Consider the following 23,403-nt stretch of genomic DNA (forward strand, 5'->3'; position numbering starts at 1 on the left):
ATATGATAAGCCAAACTTAATTTTTTTAGAAAACCAAAAATAAAGCTAGTACATGATGCTCTGAAAATTTAACTATGGGCTGGCATATAGCAAAAGGAAGTGAAACTGATACAATAAGAGATTTCTTCTTGTCCATATTCATTGTAGAATTATTCACATTAGAAAAAATACAAAAGCCATTGTGCTAGACAGTATTATGTCAACTTAACACAAGCTAAAATCATCTGAGGGAACTGAAATTAAGAAAATGCCTCCATAAGATCAGACTATGCAAGCCTATAGGGCATTTCCTTAATTAGTGGCAGATGTGGGAGGGCCCAGGCCATTTGTGGGTGGTGCCACCCCTGGGTTGGTGATCCTAGGTTCTCTAAGAAAACAGGCTGAATGGTAGAGAGATGGCTCAGAGGTTAAGAACACTGTCTGTTCTTCCAAAGAAAGCAAGTTGAGCAAGCCATGGAGGAGCAAGTCAGCAAGCAGCACTCCTCTATGGCCTCCACAGCCACTGCCTCATTTCCTGCCTCCAGGTTCCGGCCCTGTTTTGAGTCCTGACTTCTTTTGATGAACTATGAAGTGGAAATGTAAGCCAAATAAACTCCTCCCCAACTTACTTTTGGTCATGGTGTTTAATCAGAGCAATAATAACTCTGACTAAGACATCCATTTAAGTATCTGTCAATGGATCAAGAAAGTATGGTATATATGTAATGGAACACTCTTCAGGCATAAAAGGAAACCCTGTCATTTCAATTGTCATTGCTTGGGTGTAATTGGAGAACACTAAGTGACATAAACCAGGCACAGATGCAAACTTAATGTGCAATTTAAAATAATCTAATGTATAACCTAAAGAAATGGGTCTCATGGGGGAATATATTAAAGGGTACTAAGATTCATTTGGAATAAGTTCTGTATATCTCCTGTATATCATAATGATTGCGATTAATAATAATATGTATATTTGCAAACAGCTTAAAAGGGAGATTTAAGTGTTTTCACCACAAAGAAACATTAAACATTACATCTGTTATTATCCTATAATGTACTTATAGAAAAGCATCAAATTGTGCACCATAAATTATGCAATAAATATCCCTTTGCTTATGAAAATTACAATTATTTGAATATAATGTTGGTTCCACAATTAATATAAACTTGTAATTTGAATGCAGAAGTTTAATCTTCAGAGTTCCTTAAAAATATTTATTTTCTGACTCTCTTGAGAAAAAAAAAAATCTATCAATTACAAACCTAAAGTACAGGCTTATAGTTTACCTAGAAGAAATATAAGATCTGTGTAATTATAAAGTAATGATAAATATTCATCGTGCTTTCACTTACCTTCAAATAGTATCAAATTTTATTTTTCTGCTGTTTCCTCAAATTCACAGATACACATGAAAGAACTACTTTAGGAACAAGCAAACAGCAGCCGGGGCTGTAAAGTACCCAGTTATTACCTGCAATAGCCTGGGTCTTTTCCATACTACAGACCCTCCCCAGAGGCAGTCCAGAAGACTGCAAACTCACTAACATACAAAGTAAAAAGAAAAAAAGAGAGGCAATCAGAGAATCAGAATTTTAGAAAAAGGTAAGACCTTAAAAAATGCATCTAACCTAGCTCTTAGAAACCAGGGCAGAGGACTAGACGCGCTCAAGGTTATAGCTGATTTCCTGTAATTCGAGAATGGTGACTTGGGTCTACTCTTAGGATACCAGGGATAGAGCAGGTGAAATGAAAGGATAGGTTAGTATTAAAACATTGTTTTCATTTTAACATATATGAGTTAGAAAAATAGGACACCTGTCACACATCTACAGAAATAAATCCTTTTATTTTATAACATTCCTTTTCTTCTTTAAGATGCATACAGTACTTGTAAGCCCATGAATTCTGAGAAAAACTATAGAAGACCTGGCACTATTTTTGAGAATTATACAACTGGGCAGCAAAATAACACCTTTATAAATGGACAGACATACACAAATTAAAAATGTGGTGTTTGCACACAAAAATAAGATAGTTACATTCAACACGTTTCTTGAACGTGCATTCAAATGTTTAATGTTTTCTAAGCTTTGGTTATCATGCTTTATTATAACTTGTTAAATTTCACAATTGTGCAGATGATTAAACCCAAAAGTTTAGCAAATATATCACTGTAATACAGCAGCAATAGCAAGCTAATACTGCATAATCATATTAGCAGACTGACTTAGAAACATGTTATTCACAAACAGCACACAGAACTTATTTTGTGATAACATAGTTAAATGACTTTTTTCCACTTCATAAAACAAGGTAGAGTAATGAGACATAGAAAAACATGATTACATAATAAAAAGTATATTTTTAATTACAATTCTAATTGTACATATGGGGCAACAAATTGCAGTTTCTAAAGAACAGTGCAAATGAGCAGGATTTTTCCCAAAAACATTTAAAATTTAATTCATTCCAGGCGCCATGGATTTCATGACTATTAGTTTATATTAATTATTTCAGCTTTTTATGTGATGGCTATAAGGACAGATCTGTACTCACAGGTAGGCTGTAAATAAACATAACCACTAACTTAATTTACTGGACATGAAATACAGGCACTCAAAATACAAAACATAACTTTAAAAAGATTTCATCTGTCATCATGTAAACTGTTCATTATAACTATTTCATCAAAAACTCATAATTCATTTAAAACGGTCATATCGAGCAATTCCTCTAAACTTTTTTTGATATGTGGTGGTTGAGATGCAGCCTGATTTAATAGATTCTGACCCATCTGTGCAAAAAGTGCTTTTGACAGTTTCGCTGTGGCTGTCCGTATATTTCCACCAGCTCCAGGCAGGGAGCCACTATGTGTCATATTCCCTAAGAGGTGCCATAAAACCACCAGCACTTTCTGTTCTGTGGCATGAGGTTTCCTTTGATAAAGCTCCATAACAATATCTGGAACACAAAACATAAGCAACAGTCAGAGCTTTCCCCAAGTAAATTCACGTACCTCAAAATATATGCTTCTGCCCTGGGCTTAAAACGTTAGGCCTTAAAAATCAAAACAAAAAGCAAAAACACGAAAACAGGCAAAACTTTGCAATAGTTGGAAACTTCAGCTGTCAGAGTGCCATATATATGACAATTAAGTCATAAAAAGAAATGCTAAATATCTCACCATTTCCCAAATGAGTTAAATACAATTCATAGAGCTCATTCATAGACCTTTCATCAAAGCATTGAACCATCAATGAGCATCCACACTGACTCTAATGCCTGTTTAATAACAAAGGACAAACTCTCTATCTTCCTTTCCCCTCTCCTCTTTAAAAATCTACAGTAGTTGGGCATCAAACTCAGGTATATGAGAGTGCTAAGCTAGCAATCTATTACAGAACTACACGCTCAAGCCTACTTTTTTTTTTTTTTTTTTTTTTGAGACAGGTTTTCTCTGTGTGTACCCTTGGCTGTCCTGGACTCTCTTTGTAGACCAGGTTGGCCTCAAACTCACAAAGATCTGCCTGCCTCTGCCTCTCTAAGTGCTGGGATTAAAAGCATGTGCCACCATTCCTGGCCCTATAATTATTTTAAAGAATATTTTGGAGTACATTTTTTTGTAGACGATCATATAATTTACTTCTACTCTGAATTCAGTCATACTGAATTGACAGCTATAATAAATTAAACACCCATCAGTTATTCCTTAATATCATTTGCAGAAAATGAACATAACTGGTGATCATCATCTTAAGCAAAATGAGTCAGACTTGGAAAGCCAAATGTTGCAGGTTTTCCCTCATTTGTTGGTCATAAAGTTCATGAAGATATCCAAAATTACATATGCATACAGGATATGAAAGCAGAAGACAGCCTGGGAGACTGACTGTGAATAATGGGAGGGAGCCAGGGGAGGAAGGGGGAAGCGACATATAATCAATGTATATGGTATACTTGCATAAAATATCTTTACATAAACCACACTATGTACAATGAATATATCCCCCCAAAAAAATCATACTAGAAGAACATTACTTTAGAAATTATTTAAAACTATTTACCAGCAAGTTTTTCTGTCATATCTTGTTTTGCTTTTCCATTTAGAAACTGAGCTTTTGTACAAAATGGCTGTAGAAGTAAGTAATTGTCTAAAATAAAAAAGAATAAGAAACATGTCTAAGAATGAGATCTCAATAATTTTGATTAAACAGCATTAATAGGAAAAAGAAACAATTTTAACAATGCAGATGTAATAACTTAAGAACCCCACATATTTAATCCCTATTTATAGTTTTCTATAGCTAACTGTAAGAATAACATTCTTATGGTAAATATGTAATAAAAGTACCCATAAAGCATTAAAGAAGCTACCACGGGGCATAAAAGAAAAAAAAAAAATCCTGTCAATTTCCTGGGCATCTTATTTTCAAATGATGGTGGCTTCAGTATAAAAACAACAACTAAAATGTTTTTTTATGGAGAATGTTTTTTACATTTAATGTTATTTTTTAGAAGTAGTTTTTATTATAATTACATCATTTCTCCCTTCCCTTTTCTTCAAAAGGTTAACAAGAACTTGTAAAGAGAGTACTGACTTCCTTTTGCACTGAAAGACTACATCGTACGTGATTATTGGAAAAAATCATGTCAGGTGGTAGTTAGCACACACCTTTAATCCCAACATTTGGGAGGCAAAGGCAGGTGGATATCTAAGTTCAAAGCCAGCCTGGTCTACAGAGTGAGGTCAAGGAGAGTCAGGTCTACACAGAGAAACCACGCCTCAAAAAACCACAAAGAGAGAGAAATAGAGAGAGGGAGGAGTATATACACAGCTCTATCCCATTTTGTCACATGCTTAGATTTATGTAACAAATAAGTTACAGAAGGGCCCTTTTCCATATACATGCTAACTACTCCCTTTCTACAGTGACAAAGCTTCCTTGTCAGACAATATTAGAACATTCTAACATGGGATGTGTTTTGTACAATGCTGCTTGGAAACTGCCCTTAAAAGCTTACATCTAGCAAGACCTGGTAGCACAGGCTTTAATCCCAGCACTTGGGTGGCAGAGGTACGTGGATCTTCATGAGTTTTGAGGTCAGCCTGTATATATGAACACAACTGGCTGAGTCTATTTAGTACTACATATGTGTGTGTGTGTGTGTGTACTTTGAACTGACCACTTAGGATTGTATAACCTTTCAGGGGCTTGTCTTTAGAGAGGATGGATTTCTCCCTCTCAAAGTAGCCAATACTTGCCGGTGGCTCTTCATCTAAGGTTGCAGCCTTGTGAGATATCCCCTATCTGTTGGCATGTCAACCAATAGCATCACTCTTCAAATATTCCGTAGAGATACACATATTGTTAGGATTAAACTGATAAAACTCCTTGTCATATATAGAAAACTCTATTTCATAGCAGATATCTTGGTCCTCTGAGTCTTATAATCTTTCCATCCCCTCAGTCTAGTTAACTGACATGCATGGACGATGCTTTTAGAATTATTCTTAAAGCTTTACTAAATTCTAATGCTGTGAAGAGGTTTCCATGTTATTTCCCAAGAGCATTTTATATTTTACATTTAAATCTATAATCCATTTTATTTTATGAATATGAGGTTAAAAAAAACTCAATAAAACAGATAGTCAATTTAAATATTTCATCACTAAAAATAATTTATGGAAAAAAGTTTACGATACACTATTAAATAAAAATTATTACTTATTTCAACATATGAGAAACACAAAGAATCAGAAAGCATTAAAGGAAAATCAAAATCCTGTGAGTACCAATTTGAGATTCCTTACCCACATGCTGACTCAATGCATGGACAACATTTGTGGCTGCAGCATAGATGCCTGGATTCTTAGAATTCAGATTGTTATCCACAATTGCAGGAATTAGCATGTTGATGATAGGAGACAAGTTGTCTCTAAGCAAAGGGATCATTTTATGCATTGTTTCTAGAGCCACCAGATTCACTTTGCTATTAGAATCATGAAGTCGAGACTTAAAAGCATCAAAGATCTGAAAATAAATTCGTACATTATTTAAAGTTAAACAATGCTTATATCTATTGTGTTACTCTCCTACTTTACTCTTTATACACACTCTCTTTCTCTCTCTCTCTCTCTCTTTACAATGAACTTGGAAACTTTGATATGTTAAATTAAAATTTTAACCATTAATAAAAATGTATCTGAAAAGATGTTTTAGTAAGTGAAGTTTACAAATGTGGCTTGATAGGGAGCTGACTGACTTACTGTAACCATGGTTAATATACTGTTAGCTGGAAGATACAGGGCACCCTCAATTGGTGCTAAGAACTTGGGAAAGTTTCTATAATATCCTTATTCAGAACTGAAGACAAGGAGATTTTACTGTAGATATTTTACATAATTTCAGTTTATTAGGACAATGAGATCAGACCCAGGACCACAAGCTTCTCCAAGAACACTTCTGTATGTAATGAGTATCTCTAGCACCTCAGTTTTTCGGGTGTTTCCCCCAAGGCTGGCCTTGAGCTCATCATGTAGCTGAAGGTGACCTGGAACCTTCAGGCATGCAACACACACACAGCTTAGTGTTTGTTTGGCTAACTCTACAAAGAAGCTACATGCCCAACCTCCTCAGAGTGAAGGTTCATTATTTTTAATATAATATTTTAGCAATTATTCTTTTTTCTTCAGTTTCCTTAACTTTCATAAATCTCAACACATAATACAATGGATGTTAAGTAAGCCTTTATTCAGGTCAGGCCATGAGGGAGCTACTCTTTGAAGCTAGGGCCATGAACTAGTCACTCATTATACTTATTTTTAATTTTTCATGCTAAAAATAATTTAACTGAGAGATTTACTTTTATTTAACAGATACTAGAAAATGACTCACTAGAATTAGGAAGTAATTAAGGTATGTTTGTCAAGTTTAATGTAGTTATGCCAATTGAAGATGGAATTTAATTATTAAATTACTAATAGAATAAACTGAATTAAATTCTACTTAAGCAAAAGTAACTTGCGCTCTCATATCACAATTTTTATTAATCTCCATGTCCTTTGTTTTATCTAAAGATATATCAAAGAAAAATTATGTGAACGTAGAAATAAGTGTAAGTATATATCCTATTTTATATACTGCTTTCTAACACACATAAAAAGTTTTAACATCTGTAATGAAGCCATACTAAGTATCTTAAATTTTCATGTTTTAGAGTATTGACTCTCTCAACATATATTTACTGAAGCCAGGCTGAGAACTCTCAGAATGCTAAGCTTAACAATGCATAGGACATTTTAGAAAAATATTGACTCTCTTCTTTTTAAGACTTTTATTTTTAACCAGACAGCAGTGGCACATGCCTTTAATCCCATTACTTGACAGGCAGAGGCAAATGGTTCTCTGAGTTCAAGGCCAACCTGGTCTACAGAGCAAGTTCCAGGACAGCCAGGGCTATGTAGAGAAACTCTGTACTGGAGGGGGAAAAGACTTTTATGTGTATATGTGTGCACCTGGGTATGTGCATGTACACTGGTTCCCCTCAAAAGCCCAGAGGTATTAGAGTTACAGGCAGCTGTGAGCTGTCAGTAGTAGGTACTGGGGACCAACTCAGGTCCTTTTAAAGAACAAGCATTCTGAACTGCAGAGCTATCTCTCCAGCCCCCTGCATAACCATTTTCCTATTACATTTTTAGTTGAAAGGCCATGATGTTAAGGCCAAGGACCTGAATTTGCTCCTTAGATCCCATGTGGGGTAAGAGTGAACTACCTCACAAAAGCTGTCCTCTGAATTCCACAAATGAGAAGGGCTCAAGTGTGCGCACACGAACACACACACACACACACACACACACACACCACAAATGCTGCTTAACAAAGTTAACTTTGAGTTTCTTACCTTCACAATGTTGCAAACAACAAGCTCCTGATTGTTTTCAGTGTCTGATAAAAGTTGTTTAATCCCATTAATACGATCACGAAAGTCTTTTGCATTTAATAACCCTGTTATGACTTTTATATATTCAGCACTTTCTAAGGAATTACGAGGGGCTGATTTTCTGGGAACTTCTCGAACTTCGGTTATTTCCCTAAAATGAAATATATATTTCATTTTTACTTCCCTATAAAACTCAAAATTAAAAATTCTTATTACAAATTCAGTTTTTCATTTTTCAGAAAAGACACAGGGAACTCCTAAGACACCTCCCTTAGATAGCTGATGATTTGCTGCAAGGACTCACAAAATCAGCATAGTTTTACTTATGGCTGAGATTTACAAACACGGATACCAAACAAAAGCTGCAGAGGGAAAGGCACATGGGTCGAAATCTAAATAAAACCAGACACAAGCTTTTTATTTTATTTTATTTTTTATTTTTGGAGGCGGGAGGTTAGGGAGGAGAGACAGGGTCCCACCATAGAGCTCTTTGCTGGCCTGGAAATTGTAGCCAAGGCTGGTCTCAACTCACAAATACCTACCTGTCTCTGCCTCCCTAGTGCTGGGATTAATGGTGTGTATCACCGAGCCTGGCCAAGAACAGCAGCTTTAAACTGGATGTGACAGCACACATCTTTAGTCCTAGCACTTAGAAGGCCGAGGCAAGTATATCTCTGTGAGTCTGAGGATAGCCAGGGCTACAGAGAAAGACTGTTTTCCATAAACAAACAAACAAGTGGAGTAACAAAGAGACACTGGATATCAACTCTGGTCTCTGCATGGACATGCATAAGACACAGACATGCACAAGAATATACATATTCAAACACAGACTTGTTCGTGCACTCACACACACACAAATGTCATTAAAATTTTTGAAAAATTTAGTTACAGAAAAGTCATAATGATAGTTTGAAAGATTTTAAAATTATAATATCAGGATATTATGGTTGCTTAATAGCCTAAATGAGTTATAAAACTGTATATATAACAATACTTACTAAAAAACTAACAATATAATTTTATAGTTGTTGGCATTATAGATAACTAATTAAATACTCTAAAAACATTTTATTTTAAAATGTTCCTTAATTACAGCTTGTGTTTTATAATCATAAGAAAAAAGTGAAGTTAAAAAAAAATTGTCAGAGCTTTCCAATATAAACCTAATACTAGTTCACTAACACTACAGTTTTCTTAAGGTGCAAATAGAGTGAAGTTGACAGGAATATAGAACTGTTCAATTAAATTTAGTAATATTAGATTTTTTAGACCCTTACTAAACTTTTAAGACTTATCAAGTTTGATAAATACTACTGAAATAGTCATGAGAACATCCATTTGAGATAGTAAGGATCATTTCTCACATAGTGTAGATTATGAGACTACATCACCTCTCAGCTGAACTGAAAGTATCCCGAGAAACAGATGATGATCTCGTGTTCCCAACACTGCCAGTGTGAGATCGCCTTCCTTTTGCTGATGGTGTGTCTAGTGGTGGCTCTCCCAAACCCTGTAAGTAAACACAAAGTCAATAGTAGAGGTCTTAGAACTACCAGTGGAATAACTTACACAGTAACTTTTTCTTTTCATTTTATGTTTTTGTTTATTGAGACAGGGTTTCCCTGTGTAGTCTTGGCTGTCCTAGACTCAACTTATAGAACAGGCTGGCCTTGAACTCACAGAGACCCACCTGCCTCTGCCTCCCCGAGTGATGGGATTAAAGGAGTACACTACTATGCCCTGGCTCACAGTGATTTTTCAAAGCAGCCTGATAAAATGCTGTTTTATGGAGCCTAGAAGGATGGCTCCGTGGGTAAAAACACTTGCTGCGCATGACTGATAACCTCATTTCAACTCCTGAAACCCACAAAAGAGCTATGGTGAAGAGGAGAATGAAATCTACGAAGTTGTTCTCTGACCTCCACAACATGCTCACAACTAAACACATACAGACACAGACACTGGGGGACGGTTTTTAACTGATGGTATTCAATTGCTGATTTCCATACCCAGGGAGCTGGATGCTGCTTGGATGACGGCATTGCCATTATTATCAAAGTATCTCCTGTCTCAATGTTGTGTAAAAATTGTTCTCCATCACTGACTGACTGTTTAATAAAGAGCTAAACAACCTATATCAGGACAGTACAGTTACGGCAGGACTTCCAATCCCAGGGAGGGGGATGAGAGGAGGCAAAAGGGAGGGAAAGGGAAGAGGGAGACTGAAGGGAGTAGGAAGGAAGGAGAGAGGAAAAAGAGGGGAGGAGAAGGAGAGAAAGAGTGTCTCTATGAGGGAGTCCTCATGAGGATACAGATGGTGCAGGAGCAGCCAGGGTGATATGGCAGGTAATAGGCCATGTGGCTGGGAAGTAGGCCAGGCCAGCATAGTCGTGTTAGAATGGATGTGTATCTGCTAGTATAGTGCTTAAAGCTATTATTAATAAATAATATTTATTTAATCTTTGTGCCATTCCTTGGGAGCTAGAGTAGGTGTAGAAAAGCCTTAATTTTAGATACACACACACAAAATTAAACATTTTCAACTTATTTTACTGGAAATGACTCACAAATACAGTCAAATTCATTTAGACAACTGTTTGCATTGCTATTTTAGTAAGTTCCATATGAATAAGTTCTGTATGAAATAGTCAATGTTAATAGGCAGAAAAAGTGCTCTAAAATGCCAGTTACTATGTATCTTTGTAATTATCCCTTTATAAATAATTCCTTGGCCCAAGGCCATTTAAAAAACAACATGAAGTTACAACATAAAAATCATACATTAAACATATTAAAAATAAATGTGTTTTTATATTTTTATTTTACTACTATCTTCATTTTATAAAAATAAAAATTCTAGTTATAGAAATGCAGTGCTGTGCTGAATATTATATAGTTGTAAACTCTCAGAACTGTAATAGAAGTCTTAAACTTCTAATAAGACAAACAATATGCAGCCATATTTAAGGTTTTCTTCAAACAATGTCCTACCATCATTTAATGATTAATTTTTAAAGATAATTTTTATTATTATTTTATGTTTTGCCTGTCTGTATGTCTGTACACGACATGTGTGCCTGGTCCCAGGAGAATAGAAGAAGATATTGGATGCCTTACAACTCAAGTTAGACAGTTGTGAGCCACCATTTAAGTACTGGGAATTGAACCTGAGGGCTCTTTAAGAGTAGCCTATGTTTTAAACTACTGAGCCATTTCTCCAGAAACTTAAAAGAACAGACACTTACTCTTTAGGCCTGATAGTACATATATCTACTTAGAACTGCAGTCTATCCCTATTTCAAAGTTACAGAAATAGTCTAAGATACAATTGTTCCTATTCTTTACCTTTATGGATAAACACACTTTGTGCATATTTTTTTATTTACATATTTTTTAATCTATTACTTACTTTATTTGGAGTGATGGCTGGTTTTCTGTTTTGTTTTGTTGTTGCTGTTTTGAGACTGGGTACTATGTGTTCAAGTTTAGACCAGCACTCACTATGCAGCTGAGGATAATCTTGAACTCCTCTGCTTCTCGTCTCCACCTTTCAAGTACTGTGAATGCCTAGCTTGTATGCTTTGCTTTATAAATTGTTTTACAAAACAAACTTAATTTACATACCTTTTGCCGTAAATTTTTAACAGATTCTTTAATATATGGCAAATCTTTAGATGGGATATACTTTTCAAGCAGTTTTTCAAAGTTAGGATGACCCATCAAGAGGAAAAGCATCTTTCGACCATAATACCTATGGAATGTTGAGAAATACATAAGTACTTTTGCATGTATGAACAAAGTGAGTTTCTGTCCTTGATGCACTTTTCCCAGTGGGTGGGGCTATGCACAAAGAGACTGCTGATCCCTTAGTTAGTTAAAACACTGACTGTATTCAGGGGAATGGCATCAGTTTTCCCATCTGCCCCTGTTAAAGTCACTGCAGCTTAAATCTTTCAGTCATAAGGCAGATGGAAAGTACAAAGGTATGGCTGTTTTTGTTCGTTCGTTTGTTTGTTTCTGTATGCACTATAGTCCATATTCAAGCTTGAATTCTACAAAATCAAGAGCTAAGGGAAAAGCATCATCTCTGTTTTGACCTCCTCATACACAGACCATACTACTACCACCAGCTAAACAGTCTGGCCCTGGTAAGACTCTACATTCTGTTTTTCTGATTCACTCACTCCTTTCCTAGTCCACAGTTAACTGGATGCCACTATTCAAAATTATATTCTCTACTACTTGATATAAAATTTAAAAATAAACCCAATGTTCGATGGCACAATTAAGGTTCAGATACTCCTAAAATGGTGGGAGAGTCTTCAAGCTTGTTACATGAATCTAAACATAACCTTCTCGGAGTACCTAAGCCAGATGTCAATCTAAAAGAGGAATATCCAGCATCACAGATGTGCAATGGAGACACCGGGGAAAGAGATCTTAGTAGCACAGCCATATTCCTAAAGGAAAACCACCAAAAGACAAGTCACAGTCACATTGTGCTGACAAGTGTCAATACAAGTTCTTGTGACAGCAGGATACAGAATGATCTCAGAAAGAGATTTGACACAGAGAACAAACAAGAGCTTTCCCCACCAAGAGAGTAAGGTTTTCAACTATTCAGGTAAGTAAACTTACTCAGCTGTAACTTAAAGAACAATTCAACCTTTTACTCTAGAATATTAAGATAAACTGATCTGCCACAAGGCTCAGGAATATGGGAAAGCTGAAACAAACAAGAAAGCAGACAGCTGACCTCAAAACAGTAAAACACACAGATTAACTGCAAATATTATGTATTCTCTGAACTGTAGATAATGACAATGGAAGAGAGGCTTTGTGCAGGTTGGGTATGCAGCTCTGTGGTGCACTTTCCTACTGTATCAGTTTCTAGTTTGACCCCAGCACAAAAAAACAAAAACCACAAAGCAAAAAAGGGTGAGGTTAGTAAAATAAAGACATGGCCACATAAATACTAAAAATTCTTTATTTCTCTCCCTTTCTAGTCAATGATTTAAACCCTCTTGAATTCTTGTTTTGTTTTGTTTGAAAGCAGAATTTAGCTGAGCCGCCCAGGCTAACCTCAAGCTTAAGATCATTCTGCCTGCTTCGGCTTCCTGATTTTTAGAATTTCAGGTATGTATTACTGTGCCTGGCTCTCCTGAATGTTTTTGTTTGTTTGATTGTTTTGTTTTTTTCAAGAAAGTGTTTCCCTGTGTAGCCCCAGCTGTCCTGAAACTCACTCTGTAGACATCCCCCTGCCTCTGCCTACTGAGTGCTGGGATCAAAGGTGTGCATCATCACCACTCACACTGCAGAACTTCTTAAATGGTTCCCCAAAGATGTCTTACTCAAATCCTTGGATTTGTATGAGATAACGATTCTGGATGGGCCTCATCTAATCAAACTATCCTTAGAATTAAAAAGCTTTCCATGGGTACCTATGGAACAGAAAGTCAGAGACTCTACACCAGGGGAATTCAACTTGCTGTTGCTATGATTGAAAATGAAGGAGGGCAGCAGGAGAGAAGAAGGCTAGTGCTTGAAGAACCTGAGAAAGGACTGTCAGTGCCAGCTGTCAGCGGGTGGGAATCTTGGTCCTATAATCACTGAGCCAATATTCTGACTAAGTTTGGAAGTGATTTAGTTTACAGGGCCTCTAGAAATAGCCTAATTCTGCCATCAGGTTTATTTCAATCACATGGAACACTAAGCAGGGAACTCAGTTGGGTCATACTAGACTTCTCAAGTAAATAACTAGATAACTGATTTAGCCTTACGCTGATACATTTGTGGTGATTTCTGACATAACAATAGAAAATGCACTATTCTCAAAATTAGTTTTTGGTATAAGGAGTACCCCAAGATTAATTCCAGATATGTGAGTAACAGACATCTTTGACTTAAGAATCCTCTTTCCGCTTTTTAAATTAACTTTCTTTTTGTCTTTTTTGTTTTTGTTTTTTGAGACAGGTTTTCTTTACATAGTCCTGGCCATCCTGAAACTCACTATGTAAACTAGGCTGGTCCCTAAATTACAGAGATCCACCTAACTCTTCCTCCTGAGTGTTGGGATTAAAGGCATGCACCACAACTCTCAGAAACTATTTCTCTAAGAAAATTTTACATTTCTTCCAAAACACTAGCGGTTATCATGTCTAATCTTCCTAAGTTCTAAAAAACTGACCAACAAAGACTAAGTAACTTACTGAAGGGCAATAATGATATAGATGAGAAACTTAACTTAGGCTTCTGACTACATAAAAATTTTCTACCATCACCAAAAGTATCATGCTACAAATATTATCTTGCCTTCTTTTGCCGATTATTATTAACCTTCCTAAACTGGTTCAAGTAATAGTCACAAGAAATTCATGATATATTCTGAGCATAAATACATTATTTTCTGTTGATAATATGTTGTTAAACATTACTCCTGTACTTGACATGTGTACCTTTTCCCTTGGTTTTTTTTTTTTTTTGTGTGTGTGTGTGTGTGTGTGTGTGTGTGTGTGTGTGTGTGTGTTAAAAACGTAAAATTTTGGGCCGGAGAGATGGCTCAGTGATAAGAGCACTGTCTGCTCCCCAAGAAGTCCTGAGTTCAATTCCCAGCAACCACATGGTGGCTCACAACCATCTCTACTGGTATCTGATATCCTCTTCAGATAGAACTCTGATAGATAAAATAAATAAATAAAGTCTTAAAAAAACAAACATAAAATTTCCTGAAATCCATTATGTGACTTTTGCCCACAATTAAGTTCTGCCACTTTTTTGGGCATTAGTCTTGTGTCACTCAGTGACTTAATATGTCACTACTGAGAATTAAGAAATGCCATCTGCTCCCCTACCAGTGGAGTTGGGAGGGGCGAAGGAGGGAGGGCGGGCTTGGGGTGGGATGAGGGAGGGGGCTACAGCTGGGATACAAGGTGAATAAACTGTAATCAATAAAAAATAAATTAAAAAAGAAGTACCATTTGTAAATTTGCAGAATTTACTATGTGCTTACTCAGTATCATTTATAAATTGGCAAATAAATTGCCTATCTATCCCTCCAGTATCAATCATTTCTCTCAATTAAAAAAAAAATATATATATATATATATATATATATATATTTTTTTTTTTTTTTCCCCCTCTGTCCTGGCACTCTGTAGACCAGGCTAACCTCAAACTCAGAGATCTGCTTGCCTCTGCCTCCCAAGTGCTGAGTTTAAAGGCATGCACCACAACTGATTGGCTAAAATGTCCACCTTTTTAAAACAGAGAAATAAAATCTTGTTTCCTCTCTGTAAGTGCTTACTTCTAAAACTTCAGGGGCCAGCAAGATGATTCTGTGGGTAAAGGTAACAGCCTGAAAGCCAGATAAAGAGGATTTTTAATTCAGAACATTAAAAATGCTCTGGCAAGAGATCACATCCAAAGACCTTCTAGGTCTGTGTGATCAGGATGGAATACAGACAGCCCTTTAATCCAGGAGACAGGCAAGCAGATCTGAGTTCAAGGCAAGCCAGGTACAGAGCAAGTTCCAAGTAAAGAAAAACTTAGGTCCAGGCCTGGTGGTACACACTGTTAAGAACTCAGGAGACAGATATGAAGGTCTCTGAGTTCTAGTCAGTGCTGTTCAGTTTGGTTGAGTCAGTGAGTTTAGAAGCAGCACAATGGAGCTGAGTTCATGGCAGTTCAGTTGATAGAATTCAGAGAAGGTTTTACTTGGGAGAGTTGTACAGAAAAAGGTTGAAGAGAGAACAAGCTAGATACAGGTGAAGATAAAACTAGTCAGAGAATGAGAAAGAGCCAGATTCAAACACATTGCTAGAGTTTGTTCGAGGAGCATTTCAGTGAGAAACTGAGAAAAATCAGATTGAATCAACTTGGAGAAGAGTTGGAGCCAGAACAGCTGCGTTGAACTAGGCAGTCAAAGTTCAAAAACAACTCGGGAAGGATGAGCTTATTCAGCAGTTAAGTCTCAGAGGCTGAAAGCATTCTAGGCCTAGATTAGATTGAATGGAGGCTAGAAGCTTCCAGGACTAGGGTTATGTTGGCAGACAGAGGCAATAATCTTCTGAGACAACAAATGAAGCAAGAGAATAAAAGTTACTTTAACAAGATGATTTGATCTCAATCCCCAGAATCCACATGGTAGAAGAAAAGACTCAACTACTGCAAACTGCTCTGACCTTCACATGCATGCCACAGCAGAGTATGCCATGGCATTCATTCTCCTATGCGCTCCACATGATGAATGAATGTAAAAAGAGTCTGCAAATATTACCAGTTATTCACCTCGTTTCTTGTGAGCTGTCTTGAGCAAACTTGGCAGCAGCAGGTAATAAACGTTCAGCCATATCCTTTGTTCCAGATAAAATACGCTCTGGTTCCATAACTTCTACTACATCTGCCAAGTGCTGGGCTGTACATCTTCTTACTGCAATGTGCAAATGGCTGCAAAGAAACATGACCAAATAAAACTTAAGTTGAAGCATGAACTATTTTCCAACAGTATTAAAGTTTAACAAATTTAATTTTTTAAAAATTTAGCAACTTCTTACCAATCACCCTAGGAGGCTACACTGACAAAGGATCCACTTTATTTATCTCTCTCCAAAAAGATGTATCAAAAATGTCAATGCATTTCTTTATTAGTAAATTAATAAAGACTTGCTTTACAGCCTAAGTTGTGACCAATTTTAGAGAAGGCTCTATGGGCTGCTGCAAAGAATGTATATTCCACACCTGTGGGATGGAATATTCTCTAGATAACTATTAAACACAATTGGGTCTGTGTAGCGTGTGTTTGACACATGCTTGAGTGTGGAGGCACTCTTCTTCCACCACAGGATCCAGAAAAGAATTCGAGAAGTCAGTCTTGGCTGCAGGCACCTGCTGAGCCATCTCATCTTGTGCTCAAGTTTAGCACTTAAGTTTCTTTGTTGAATTTAAGTATGCTGACCTATCAAGACCTGGGCAGAGTAATAAAGTCACACACGATCATTGCATCAAGACCTTTCTGGCCTTTCATTCTTTTTGTGTTTCTTTTATGAGGTTAGGACTCTCAACGTTAAGTGCACTTGTAATTATTATAACTTCTAGATAAACTGTTCCCTTTATTAATCTGTATTAATCACTATCCCTTCTGAATACTCTTTTATCAGGTATCAAAAAAGCTACACAAGCTTATTTCTGGTTTCTATATGCTTAAAAGGTTGATATCCATGTTTTGACTCTCAGCTGGTGTCTTTCCCAGTGAGGAGTGATTCCTATAAACAAATGATTTATTTTTAATCTCATCAGCTGGTCTGCATCTTTTATCTTTATTTATTTTTTTATTTTGAGGCAGGTTGTAGGCCAGGCTGATTTCTAACTCAGACATCTGCCTTCTGGCTACCCAAGTGCTGAGATTAAAGGCACACAGCAGCATACCTAGAACGACATTATCTGTTAAATGGTGAGTTAAGGCCATTTGTAGGTAAGGTTATTACAGAGAGATTGGCAATCTGCAATTTTGTTAACTCGTTCTGCTGGCCTACTGCTATTTCCTCCCTTTCTCTCTATTCATATTAGGGGCTTGACAGTTTACTGTGCCAGGCATGGTGGGTTTTCTCATGTTCAACTATTCCTCTCATGAGATGTGTTCTTCCCAGCACTCACACAAATGAGACTTTCTTCTTTAGTGTATAGTATTCATTGAAGTATTTTCATCAGTGCTAGTTTGGTTATTGTGAATTGTCTTAATTTGTGCATTATGTTGAAATGTCCTCATTTCTCCATCAGATTTATAAGATAGCTTTATCATATATAACAGTCTTGATCTGCAATTATTTACTTTTATGGCTTAAAATAATTTATACCAGGCTTTCCCGGCTTTGAGCTGTGAGAGATTTGATATTCTTCTGATGTGCCTGTTTTTGTAGGTAAGCTGTAAGGGTTTTGTTGTTGGAGTGTATGTGTATCTGAGCACATGTGTGTGGATATGCATGCTGTGGAATGAGTGTGGGGGTCAGAGGACAACTTGTGGGAATTGTTTGCATCTTGTACCACAAGTCCTGCAGATCAAACAAAGGTCATCAGGCTTGGTGGCAGGACGCTTTGCCAGCTGAGCAGTCTTGCCAGTCCTATCCTCATAGCTTTTACTATTGTTTCTGTGCTTTGCAATTTTGACAATGTTTTTATTAGCATTTATTAAAACAAATAATGAGTTTCATTATGACTCTTTACATCTTGACTATGATCTGTTAGAAAGAGGTTCTTCTCTGGTCATGTCTATTTGAAGTTATAAACGCCTGTTTACAGCTGCATTTCCATGCCAGGCTCAGTGACAGTTTCTAGCCTAGTACCCTACCCTTAAGTCTCAGTGTACCCAGAAGTGAAGAACCAATAGTTAAACTTTATTTAGTTTCAGATCTTTGAACATAAGTAATATTATTAGAAAAACAGTATTACGGTTCTTTTCATGATTAACATAGAATTTTTGTCATGGACAAAGTATGCAAAATTTGCATTTATTCTCACTATGCACAGGAGCACAATTTAATTTTTAGTTTAAGGGCATGTCAAGATTATTTTAACATTACCTTTGTCCTCCATTGATAAGAGAAGTGACTGCACGTGCAGGTGTTACATTATTAACCATAGCTTTCAATGCCTTGTCAACATCTTCTCTTATGAATGTATTTGATTCTCCAGCCTTGTGCAACAAAGCTCTTACTGCAGTATCTAGTTCTTGATCCATGCTCTTTTTCAGGTAAGTGAAAAGATCACCTAAACAAACCACAGCAGCACGGGACACTCCAGAGCGTAAATTTTTCACCTAAAAAAACATTTAGAAAATGTGAACTTTCTCCATATGCTGTTTGAAACTCAGCAACAGCACTTAGGAATGAATTTTAGTATTAAAGTAACATAAGATTGCATGTTTGTTTGTTGAAATAAGGTGTCTCTACATAGCCAAAGTTGTCCTGAAACTCACTATGTAGACTAGGCTGGCTTTAAACTCACAGATATCAGCCTGTCTTTGCCTCTTCACTGCTGAAATTAAAGGTGTGTGCCACTATGCCTGGCCATGATTATGTGTTACTAAACATCCTAAAAATCAACATCAAATAATTTTTCAAATATTACAAATTAAGAATGCTCTACTTTATATACACATAAATTCAAATCACGTAATAGAGTTGTCTAAACAATGTGAAAATCAAATAAGTATAGTATGTTAATTCCTAATTAATTAAACAATCCTCAACTTATCTGAAAGCATTACCTCTTGAACTACTGCAAAGTTTGTTTCATGCAATTTTGTGTTCAACAGGTCAGAGTGAAAAGCAGCTAAGCATCTGATAAAATTCAGTCCCTCCATCTTCTTTTCCCTATAAACAGAGAAACAAAATCATCGTGAAATGGGATTCAATTAGAACAGAATTTCAAATGTCTCTCTCTCTCTTTTTTTTTTTTTTTTTTGCAATGAGGAAACTATTTTCTTGCTATTATTTAATAATCTCAAAAATCTAATCTCAAAAATCTACATAAAGAGTTTTTAACAGCAAAACCCACCATAACAGGCAAGCTAAGACAGTAAAAGTGCCATCTTCTTTCTAGAGAGTAGGAGATAAATAACAAATGAAAATTAAGAAAATCAGTGAGAGAAGAAATTAAGAAAAAAGTACTTATTAGCTCATTGGTGAGGAAGTGACTCAAGGCAGTGAAAAGTACCACTAGTTATTTCTATAGATTATATTTTTACCTTTCATTATCAGACTAAAGGGTCAGACGAAGGGTGGATACTAACAAAAGAGGGTGGGACTCAGCAGGTATTTATGTGTAACATCAGATTTGATGCTTTTCATCTTAAATGCGTAAAGGATGCAAAGCATGAAAGAACTTTAGTTGGTAATATTGTGTTCGCTGCATATGTACTAATGTTTGAGTATAGGCATGTATTATGGCATGTATGTGGAGATCAAAGGAAAACCTTTGCGAGCTAGTTCTCTCTTTCCATCATGGCTTCTTGGATCCATCTCAAGGCTCTTTGGCTTATACACTAATTCTGCTGTTTGCTTATTGTTGTTATGGTCTCATTCTAGTCCTGGCTGGCATGTATCTATGTATTTTTGTTTGTGTGTGGGTACACATGGATATAAGTGGGAAAGCCAGAGATGAATACTGCATGTCTTCATCAATTACTCTATCTGCCTTATATATTTAAACAGGGTTTCTCAATGAACCCCACAGCTTGCAACCACAGGTATCTAGCTACCCACTTTGCTCCAGGCATCCCATGGCTCGACTTTGAGCACTGGGCTTACTGGTGGGCTGCCATACCTGCTTTGCCTTTATGTGAGTGCTTGAGGATTCAAACTCTAGCTCTCATTTTTGCAGTTTACTCAACTGACCCATTTCTTCAACCTATATTTTCAGCTTTTTTATTAGTTTTTTTCTTTTTGTAACATCTTCAGATTCATTACTCTTTTCTTCTACCATGTCTAATCATTTGTTGTTAATCCCACTGATTAACATCTTTCATCCCAAATACCAAAATATTAGTTTTCATCTATACGTAAGGATTGTGTTTTTTAAATACTGTACGTCTTCAGCTTCACATATGGAATAGTTATAGTTAAAATGTATTTGTTATACTTGTGTCATTTTTTTCATACTGATTAAAATTGTTTGCTTTATATCTTCTTGGACCTACTATTTTTTTTTTTTTTTTTTCAGGCTAGACATCCCTAAGGCTCAGGGATCATTGTGGAAAAGGGAGTGGAAAAATTGAAAGAGTCAGAGGATCTGGAAATTAGCTATGTAACTGTGTCTCGTAGAAATGTCAGAAGCTACAACCAGAAAGTATCACCAACATGACTGGCTAAACAGGAAACAAGGACACTGACAATTGATAAGCTAAATTTTGGGTCTCAGGCATCCATATGTCTAGAAATAAGCTCAAGCTGAGCTATACTTATTCTCTTTATAACAGGCATGATATGTCCACTTGTGCTTTCTCATTATGTTCTATCTCTTGCTATCGCCACTACTCTTTCCACTCTGCAGTTTCCCTAGCTCTAGCTATGTCCAGTCTGCTTTCTTTTCTCTCTGTTCTGAGCTATTTCAGATGCTTCTGGATTTTTTTCTCTCTCCTACCCACAATAACAACCTTCCTCCTGATGGAGTATTCATGTCAGAAGTTACTTTACTATGCCCCCTTAGATATACTAAGGCGGATGGGAAAAAGCCCATGAGTCCTCAATGGGACCCAAAGAACTACATGCAACTAAAATGCTGAGAGAGGGAGAAACATTCTTTTCCAGGGAAGACATACTGATTGGCTATCCAATAACAAATGTTCTGCCATGAAAACATACATAGTAGTGACATTATATAGACAAGTAATTTGTATTTATATTTAGAAAATTGTATGTACAGATATATATAGGCATGTAAAAACAATTAATAAAAAAGGGAGGCCATGAATTTGAAAGAACAAGGAGAGAACTATGGGAGGGTCGGGGAGGAGGTGAAAGTGATGTAATTATACTATAATCTCAAAAAAAATACAAGAAATATTTTTTTAATGTTAGATTTATTTTTATGTCTTTGACTGCATGTATATCTGTGCAGCATGTGCTGTTCGTACAGTATCTGTAGGGTCTGGAAAAAAAGCATCCAATTCCCCTTGAATTGGAGTCAGAGACACTTGTGGGCAATGAAGGTGCTGGAATTAGAGCTGGTTTTCTGTAAGGGTAGCTTGTTGGTGTACTTTTATAAAACACTTTTATTTGTATTTTTTATATGTCTTTCTCCCTACTCCATCCCAGGCCCTTCTAACACCCCAACACCAGGTAGGAGAGAGAAAGGGTTAGTGGGAGAAGGGGCGCAGTTCTCTTGCTGTTTCCTGCTGGTTAGAGCCATCAAGTTCCTTTGAGCCGGTCCAAACTTCATTTCAGGATATCTCCAACTTCTTGTCTCATTGCATTAATAGCAACCAGGAGTTGCGGGGGAGAAGAGGAAGGGGAAGAAGCAGCAGCAACAGCAGCAGCGACAGCAACAGCCGCCGCCTTGTTCTCTCTCAGAGCTCCTTCACACTCTCTGAGCTCTGACATTGATTCTCTCTCCAGAGTCCTCAGATTTAAACTATTTGCAGCTGGCAAAGAGCTCCTCTCAGAGCCCATATATGGAAAAATAGTTTGCTGCTGTAGTCTACTTGAATCAGTCCTACATCCCACACCTGAGATTAAAACAAAAACATGTTTATATCCACAACATTTAGAAAGGATTGCAGAGTTGGCAATGCAACTAGAAAATTTGGGGTAGAGGTTGAAATAAATGCTTGGAAAGCAAAAATCGCCATTGGTAAAGGGAGAATACTTGGTAACCAAGAGCTGGAATTCTCCACAATTGTTGCCCAGCCCTTCTCCGAACAATTTCTGTGTCAAGTTCCCACAGCCTCTGGGCAGGCTGGGAAGCCAGGAAAAGCAGAAGGCTGTACAGGCCAAAAGGCTTAAAGAGAAACAGCCCATTTTAAGAAAAAAGGTTAATCTTGAACAAACTGAGCTGCCAAGGAGCAGCCTCTGGCTACGAGATTATTACAATTAGCCCTCCCAGTAGCAATCAAAAGTTTTAGATATTAAAATGCTCAATACAGCCTCAGAGCTTAAAATGGCAAGTGTGTTAATGCTGCAAAATAGGGTATGTCTTGCCAGAGACACGAATGAGCTATTTCTGCATCACTGGGTTCTCTGAAAGAAGCTTTGGGTAACTCTGGCCTTCAGGAACCTAGCTCAAGGCTCAACAGGTACGAGCCAATCCAGACAATGCAGCCGAGAGTCACCAGCTTGTAAGAGTCATCAGCTTGTAAAAGACATTATTGGTCCAAAAAGGGTTTGTTTCCTTCAGCATCTCCTTTTAACAAAGCAACAGCAAGTTTTGTTTATATTCAAAGAAAAGCCATTTTTTTAAACAGAGAGGGGGAAAATGTTGCAGATATAAACATGGTTTTGTTTTAATCCCAGGTGTGGGAGGTAGGACTGATTCAGATAGACCACAGCAGCACTGCAGCTCTTTGCCAGCTGCAGAGAGTTTAAATCTCAGGACTCTGAAGAGAGAATAAATGCTAGAGCCCAGAGGGTGTAGAGGAGGTCTGAGAGAGAACAAGGCTGCTGTGGCTGCTGCTGCTTTCCCCCTGCAGCTCCCAGTTGTTGTTGATATGGTGAGACAAGTCGGAGATCTTTTGAAACAAGGATTGGACTGGCTCTAAGGAATATGATGACCCTAACCCACAGGAAGCAGCTAAGAAAACTGTGCCCCTCTCCCACTAACCCTTTCTCTCTCCTACACTAGTGTTGGGGTTTTAAGGGACTCGGTTCGTGTAGGGAAAAAAAGATACAAAAAAATATAAATAAACCTTTTTAGAAAGTACACCAACAATAGCTAGTGCTTAACTTCTAAGCCACCTCTCCAGCCCAGATTTATTTTATTTTTAG

General features: G+C 36.9%; 1 protein-coding gene across 4 annotated transcripts in view; it reads right to left on the minus strand.

Annotated features, from left to right (window-relative positions):
• Nucleotides 1-1,811: 1,811 nt before the first annotated feature.
• The window catches only part of Togaram1 (TOG array regulator of axonemal microtubules 1), a 59,508-nt gene continuing 37,916 nt past the window's right edge, over nt 1,812-23,403 (minus strand). For 2 of the 4 annotated variants that reach the window (XM_055595421.1, XM_055595420.1), the window contains 9 exons: nt 19,191-19,296; nt 18,505-18,740; nt 16,217-16,375; nt 11,555-11,681; nt 9,322-9,440; nt 7,889-8,078; nt 5,799-6,018; nt 4,051-4,137; nt 1,812-2,947 (listed from right to left, as the gene is read on the minus strand). In XM_055595421.1, coding sequence (XP_055451396.1) covers nt 2,682-2,947; nt 4,051-4,137; nt 5,799-6,018; nt 7,889-8,078; nt 9,322-9,440; nt 11,555-11,681; nt 16,217-16,375; nt 18,505-18,740; nt 19,191-19,296 — 1,510 coding nt within the window. In that variant the 3' untranslated portion in view covers nt 1,812-2,681. Of the gene's footprint in view, nt 2,948-4,050; nt 4,138-5,798; nt 6,019-7,888; nt 8,079-9,321; nt 9,441-11,554; nt 11,682-16,216; nt 16,376-18,504; nt 18,741-19,190; nt 19,297-23,403 lie in introns of those variants that run through there. The other 2 variants (XM_055595422.1, XM_055595423.1) reach the window with 2 other exon arrangements.

The sequence above is a fragment of the Psammomys obesus genome, unplaced genomic scaffold (assembly GCF_907164565.1).
Source record: "Psammomys obesus unplaced genomic scaffold, mPsaObe1.curated_primary_1811, whole genome shotgun sequence".
Lineage (NCBI taxonomy): Eukaryota > Metazoa > Chordata > Mammalia > Rodentia > Muridae > Psammomys > Psammomys obesus.